The sequence below is a fragment of the Kryptolebias marmoratus genome, linkage group LG6 (assembly GCF_001649575.2).
Source record: "Kryptolebias marmoratus isolate JLee-2015 linkage group LG6, ASM164957v2, whole genome shotgun sequence".
Lineage (NCBI taxonomy): Eukaryota > Metazoa > Chordata > Actinopteri > Cyprinodontiformes > Rivulidae > Kryptolebias > Kryptolebias marmoratus.
This window is the reverse complement of record NC_051435.1, coordinates 32,785,706-32,793,534: the sequence shown is the minus strand read 5'-3', so window position 1 is coordinate 32,793,534 and position 7,829 is coordinate 32,785,706. Positions and strand designations below refer to the sequence as shown.

Genomic DNA, 7,829 nt, shown 5'->3' with positions numbered 1-7,829 from the left:
GAGCTTTCTTCACAAATTATACCGTTGCGTCTTACGAAGCGCCTTTGAGTACGCACCGTCCTGGCGAGCTTCGACTCGGCCCGTTCGCCGAGAGAGGCGGCGAAGCCACGCCGGCGGAGCGTGGGGGCTTGGAACCCGTTGATAACTGCTTGCAGTTCTAGTTGTTCTTGTTCCAGATGTTACCAGTTGGAATACCAAAATCTACATTTGTTGAATTGGACAAAATTATATCAAAAGTCATATGGCAAAGCAAGTGTACTCGCATAAAATATAAAACACTACAAAGAAGTAAGACAGAAGGGGGTCTCAATCTTCCCGTCCTAAAATACTATTTTTGGGCAGCTCAGTTAAAGCCTTTAATTTCATGGATCCAACAGGACTCTCAAACAAGATGGCTGAGCATTGAGCATGCGAGGTGCTCAGCACCATTAAATGTATTGCCATTTTTAGATATTCCAGTAAAGGAACTGCCTGTATGGACTAAAACCACACTTGACATTTGGAACAAAGTACGAACTTCCATCGGGTTACCAAGAGGTATATCAATATTAACAAGCATCGCACATATTAAATTCTTCACACCCAAACATTTTTCTAAATGGGCTGAACAGGGGCTTACATTTCTTCATCAGTTGATCGACAGGAACAACCTCATGTCTTTTGAAGAGTTATGTAGGAATTTTCATCTCCAAAAAAGTTTAGATATTTACAGTTGCGTTCTTTTTTGTCAGCACACCGGGACTGGGAAAGAGTACTAAATCCCACACCAATAGAAAACTTCCTAATCCATTTCCAGAAAGGGGGTGGAGATAAAATATTGATAGCAAAGTTATATAGTATATTTCTGTCAATGAACCGTAACGAACCCACTTGGATAAAACAAAGATGGGAGGCAGAGACGGCCAAAATAATTTCTGACGAAACATGGGAGGGAGTCTGGACTGAGGCACATCAGGTTACAAACTCAAATACGTGGCGGGAATATAAATGGAAAATTATTAGCAGATATTTCAGAACCCCAGATGTAGTCGCTAAGATGAATCCTAATGTACCAAGATTGTGTTGGAGAAACTGGCTCAGCGGTCCCCAATCATACACACATTTTTTGGTCATGCCCTAAACTCCAAAACCTTTGGGATGAGGTGTATAGTGCTATAAACCATATTTTTCAGGAAAATATACCAAAAGATGTTACAGTTGCGTTACTTGGTATTACACCAGCTAGTATCCCAGGACAGGCTAAAGTATATCTGCTAAATGTACTTCTTACAGCAGCCCTAAAATGCATTACAATCAGGTGGATGCAATTGGAACCACCTTCCTATGACTCATGGGTACAAAAAGTGAGGTAATTGTATAAAATGGAAAAGATAACTTACTCATTAAGACTTCAAAAAAACTACTTTTAGCCTGCGCTGGGGGCCTGCAGAAGCTCTGTTGATGTAAATAAGTGCAACAAGTTTGTCTTTAGGCATATGGAGTTTTGCTATCCCTTCCAAAGTGTATTCTTGTCTTAGAGCTGTATGGTGATGAGCCTTCATATGTGATGCTAAGGTCAAAAGATGCCATGCTAAGATGTTTATTTTATGGAAAACTTCATACTGTCAACACCTGTGTTTTGTACCATGTATGGCTTATGTATGGCTGTGTAATTGCTCTGTTAAAAATAATAAAAGTGTAAGTTCTAAAAAAAAAAAGATAAAAATGCATTTCCTGTCTGAACAAAGATAGCAATGATTCACTTTTCCAGACAGTTTCCAATCGCCAGTAACCCAACATTCTTTCTCTTTCAGTTGTTTTGGGTTTTTCTAAGCTTTAACGAGAGCACTTGGCTCTTTAGCTTATTAATGTTGTAAAAATTTTGCCCAGCTAATCTTTCCTGTGAACATCAACAGAAATACTGAACCAGGCAGCTAAATGAATCAAAATCTGCTACAATGATGAGGGAAGCTACAGATTTACATCCAGTATTAATAGCCTATTCATCACTATTTTTGTTCCAGTAAAACAGCAATCAGAAAACAAATCTCCTGCTTATAAAAACAAAGAAAAAAGAAGAATAGATGAACATGGCAGATCTTACTCGTCTCTCCTGAGGACTTTGCCAAAGATCTCACACTTCAGTGCATCAATATCAACTGACTCCTCCTGCAACATGAAGACCAAAAGTCAACATAATCGGATGTTAAACTGCCTTTCCGCAGTCAAACAACACAAACAGGAAGTTACCTCATCTATGTACTCTAGCAGGTCCAAAGCCTTTTTAAAGTCGTATTCATTGGCTCGCCTGTTGTCATCACAGATATACAGCTGTAGAGGAGAAAACATTTTACTATCAGTCTTGTTTTCCCACTTTTAAATTAAGAACGCAAATTAATTCAAGCAGAACTGGAAGTGAGTAACTTTCTTACATGATTTTTTGTGCATAATTTAATGTTAAATGAGTAAAAAATGACAAATTCGAACTAAGACTGTCTTTCCATCAACAACATTCTAGTCAGTCAGTGTTCAGTTTAAACTGGGACTATTTTATATTCAAATGGTCTCAGTCTGGATACATGTGGACAGTGACACGTGTCCTGCCTGCAGTTTGATTGCAGTCTAGCTGTACGAGCTCACTGCAGACTTCACAGAACTGCTACCACACCTAAAACCTTTTGTTGGGCCTCCTTCAGTTAACAGTCGTTCAATAACTGTGTCTGGTTGAGAGTGTATCTGAGCTTTACTTTAAAATGTACAACTTTAACCACTTCTAGTGTGTCTGACAGTTTTCTCTGCAGGTGTTTGTGTGTTTTTGTACCTGTATGAGGTTGTGTGCACTGAGAAGAGGCATTATGTCTGGGTTTTGCTGTTTCTCCTCCAGAAGCTGTCTGGGCAGCGTCTCCTGATGCAAAAAGAAGCGTTCCTGCTCCACAATATCTGAACCAGGCAAAAAAACAAATAAAAAGGGATCAAGTTACAAGGGAAGGTAAAGGCTTCATACATCCATTACGTCAAGTTTCCATTTACTTTTATATTTAGAAATGTGGGACAGTTGTGAAATGGTTGGCGTTTCAGTTTCTGTTCAGATCTTTTAAAATGGAGTTTTGTGGACAGGTTATAAAACCACACCTGGAGAATTTCATTATTTATCCTTCCATCTATCCATATCTCTATCTTTTTCTTATCAGTGGTTTGGTCGTGGAGGCAGCAGGTCCAGGAGGGAAACACAGACCTTCCTCTCCTCTGCAACACACTCCAACTCATTTCAGAGGATCCCAAGGCATTCACAGGCCAGAGAGGATATATAATCCCTTCAGAAAGTTAAATTTTAGGATATTTCTGCCAACGAAAAACTGATGATGGTCTAAAGAGTCCTAAAATAGCATTCACATGAATAGCTTTAAAACTTTGGAGGTTACAGCTGTTTTAAGATGGCAGAAATGTGCTATGGAACTGACCTCGATCAGACAAACTGTTAGCTTATCAATCTAGTCAGAACTTTTCTGTACTTCTTAGAGGTCCGCTCAGCTGCTTATGTGGGGTCACCTCAGTTTAGTAGGAGGTCCTACATTGACAATCAAAACAAATTTCTGTTCAGACTGCCAAATGTATGCAGATACACCATCTGATTGCAGCTGGATACCTAAAGACGGAATGTAGCAAGAAACGTGTCCAGGCCCAAAGGGCCATCTACAACAAGTAAGATATTGATTGTTCATCATAACTTTTTCTCAGAACCCCACTTTAACTAACACTGGAACAATAAAAACGTAAAAATTAAGAAAAATACAATATTACATATCACTATATGGTTGAAGTGAGACTTCAGATTGTTCTATTTATCTGATTTTAAGACCGTTTTAAGAATCCCAATAAAAACTCAAGTGTCTTTAAATATTTAACACTAGAAAAAAAAACTATTTAACAGTTTACTACTTAATTGAAATATTTTTGACAGAAACATCCTGAAATGATTAATTTGTGTTCTTGATAATTGTTTTAATTTAGCACTAAAACTGTAGACAAACATCTGTCTACTTACAAGCCACACCTATTGTATTAATAGTTCGCACAACTGAATAAATAACTAACAACACAGTGAATGTCACTCCTTAGATCCAACATAAAGAAAATCAATGAACGGTGCAGCTGACAAACGGAGCCTAACTTAAAATAAAAACCTCAATTGGAAATTAAAATGTTTTTGTCATGAGAAAACTTGTTCTTACTGTTGACTTGTTTGTTGAGCTGTTCTTCTGGGAGGTCTGAGGCCAGCGCAGTCAGCTTACTGAGAGCCAGCAGAGTCTTCTTCTTTACAAAGTAACGTGTCTCCGTGTTGGCCTGGCTGTACAGAGTCCTGTGGGCCTGCACACATCATTGGTTACAATATTACAAACAATATAAATCAAAACTGCAGTTTATAAATGTTTACACTGGACATGGCTTGTTTTTAAAAGTACTTTTTGTAGTAAACAAAAAGTAAGCACTAACTCATTTGGTTTATTTCCTTAAGTCACATTATTTTTTTACAAATTACTTTTAAATCAAATTAACTATTACATAATATTCTTCGCAAGGCTTTTTAAAGACTAACTGTTTAGAGAGCCATTTCAGCCAAAATTAAATAAATAAATAAATAAATGGGTAAAATAAATCAATAAATGAGTGAAATAAATACATAAATGATTAATTGGCATTTTTATATTCCCATTTTTATTTAGTCATTTATACATTTATCCCTTTACCCAATTTTCATTAATCTGTTTTCATTTATCCCTTTATCCATTTACCCAATTTTCATTAATCTATTTTTCATTTATCCCTTTATTCCTTTATCCATTTACCCAATTTTCAATTTCCCAGTTTCATTTATCCATTTGTCATGTTTCCCTTTTTGTTCCCATTTTTCATTTATCTATTTTTCATTTAACAATTTTTTTGAAAAATTCATTATTTTCCAACTCCCCTTATTCATTTAGTATTTCCTTATTTTCTGATTTATCACATACCATTTTCCAATTCTTTGTTCCTGCTTTAATATGATAATGAGGCATTCGCAAGGCATTGTACTGCTCTCTATGCACTGCTGGCAGGCACCTATTATTCTACACCGAACATGTGTCTCTTTATTGGAGTTAGTAACCCTAACCCTAACCCTTTGATTCCTGTCTGCAACTGATCAGCTCTTGGAGCCATCTTGGTTCAGCACGAACGCACAACATGGCAGGCCCCGTCAAAGTTTCTCCAGGAACTTTCTAGTTATTAGTTATTATTATTATTATTATTATTATTATTATTCTGTCTACACTGTCATGTGTTTTAATGTTTTAAAACTGTAACTATGTTTTTTGTGCTGTAGCCAGTCTTGGCAAGGATGCTCCTGTAAAATGACTCAATACGTATGCTGGTTAAATAAAGGTTTAAATAAAATTTAAATAAAAAAAATAAATTGCAAATAAAAATCCAACCTGGTGAGGGTCTTTGATGGTAAAACACAACAAATAAAGATCAAAAAAGTGTTGTAGGTTTTGCGCGCGTGTGTGTTGCGTACACTTTCGTAGTTGTGAATGTGGATGAGGTGCAGCCAGCTCAGGTGTTGATGAGCCTGCAGGAAGCTGGTCAGCTGTTGATGCTGTGCAACCGGCTGAGACAGCAGCTTCCCCCTCTTCCCCTTCTCCATGTACCACCGAAACAGGAAGTCAGCAAAGTTCTACAGCAGAAAATGACAAGAGGCCAGACAGAAAGTTTGTTTAAATAGATAGAAATGCTCTCAGAAAAGTTTGATTTTTGAAATTTTTTATTTTTGAGTGAGTATAAACACAGTTAGTTTCAGACGTTTGGAATACATCCAGTAGAGTTCTCTTATATTACACTCCTGTTTTACAGAGTCTATAACTTTGCTTGTAAAAAGCAATTTCAAGCCAATAATTATTTTTTTTAATTCTTAACTTTTTAAAATTTTTTTAAAAGATTTTTTTAGACTAAGACTTTAATGACAGATCACCATTTATTATTGTAACATCTATAAACATATAGGGGTTTATTCGTATAACTATAACAGCTCAGACACTGAATTCATGTTAATTTGCAACTCAAATGGGTGAACATAAATTATGTTATTTATTATTATTAGTGATTAATGGGGGGATGGGGGGGGGGAAGGGAAGATAGCAAGTCGTGTACAGCAAAGTAGTAACTAACTGTAACCTCACTAGAAAAACAACAAAAGTCACATTGCAGCTACTGTCATAATCATCCAATCTGGACTGTAAACAATGTCAAACAGTCTATGTGTCAAACAAAAACGTTTTGATGAACTCCCAAAATCAAAGATATCTCCACGCTCCGCCCCTATTTGCGCACTCGGATCCCGACGCACCGCCGGCGTGGCTTCGCTTTCTCTCTTAGCAAGCGGGCCGAGTCAAAACTCGCCAGTACGGTGCGTACTCAAAGACGCTTCATAAGACGCAATGGTATAATTTGTGAAGAGAGCTCGGGAAGGAAAAGCTAACTGCCATTTGGTACCACACATAGGCAAAGAAATAAATTCATAAAAAATTCAATATTCATTCGAAAAATACCAAAATATTGTCAGATGATCAAGTCTACATCTGTAATAATACGCATGTATCTTTATGTCTCAAGTTCCAATGCTGTTTTAGTAAAAAATGTTAACTGTAATGTTATACCACAATGAGAGAAAAAAATATTCATGAAAAATCCATAACTTATCCAAAAAATTACCAAAATATTCTCTAATGACCATGCCTATATGTGGAATAATAATCTTTTATTTCTATGTTACTGGATCGAGCACATTCGTTATGAAAAATTGAAAACGTCATTTTCATGATGTCCAGCCAATACGGCAAAAATCAAAAAATTGAAACTTTATCATAAAATGTCCCAAATATTCCCACATCACCGGGATTATATGTAGAATACTGTTTGCACTTTAGGAAATCTCCACACTCAAGGGCTTTTGTACAAGAAATAGTTAACCTTGGTCGTAGCTAAGCTGGTCATACTGAAATATATTCAGAAATTTGTTAAAAATCAATAATGAGTCAAAAAAATCTGCAAATTTTCACAGATGACAATTATCATGTCCTTTGTTTGCCCAAATTTTCCAATCCACCATAGTCTAAAGCTTTTTTCAAAATAAAATGAAAATTGGCTATGTTGGTTAGCATTTATATATTTTTCTTTCTTAACCACAAGGGGGCACTCAAATTCAGGCGATATTTTTGGTTTTTTTTTAGTTAGGCTATTTGTGAACAGAGTACCAAATTTCAAGTCGTTCGGCCAAACAGAGTCCGAGTTGCTACTGCTAGCTTCAGTTACGAACTTTGTAGATCGTAATGACATGCTTGAAAATAGAGGCAGAAATTTTGATCTGCACTTTTACAGATTGTGCATGGAACATATCCTGCAAGTCTTAGCACTCTAAATTCAACAAGTGATTTTTTGTGAATTTTTCAAAATGTTAAAGGCTACACATAAATTTTTTCACCTAAGCCACGCCCACTTTAACCAATCATTACCATATTGATAACATAGTTTCAGGGTTGTATCCTGAAGATCCCCACCAAGTTTCACGTAAATCCATTCAGCCAATTCGGCAGTATAAATTTTACCTCTGTGTAGCCCCCTAGTGCTGGATCAAGCTGAAAATGGAAAGAAATCTTTTTTTTGGCTTTAGGCACCCCTGGTATGAAAACTATTGCTAAAATTCAAACTGTTCTTAAGTTACGCTCAATAAAGATTTTTTTTTGTGAAAACATTTTTTGTTTACGCATTATTCATAAACTGAACATTTTTTTGAAAATCCGTTCTACTTTTTTGGT

The 7,829-nt window shown here is 36.3% G+C and overlaps 1 protein-coding gene across 2 annotated transcripts in view; it reads right to left on the bottom strand.

The window, feature by feature from the left end:
* nup133 (nucleoporin 133) overlaps nucleotides 1-7,829 on the bottom strand; it is a 72,126-nt gene that overhangs the window by 40,493 nt on the left and 23,804 nt on the right. For both annotated transcript variants that reach the window (XM_025002358.1, XM_017439540.3), the window contains 5 exons: nucleotides 5,534-5,692; nucleotides 4,212-4,347; nucleotides 2,801-2,919; nucleotides 2,230-2,310; nucleotides 2,084-2,148 (listed from right to left, as the gene is read on the bottom strand). In XM_025002358.1, the coding sequence (XP_024858126.1) occupies nucleotides 2,084-2,148; nucleotides 2,230-2,310; nucleotides 2,801-2,919; nucleotides 4,212-4,347; nucleotides 5,534-5,692 (560 nt within the window). The remainder of the gene's footprint in view (nucleotides 1-2,083; nucleotides 2,149-2,229; nucleotides 2,311-2,800; nucleotides 2,920-4,211; nucleotides 4,348-5,533; nucleotides 5,693-7,829) is intronic.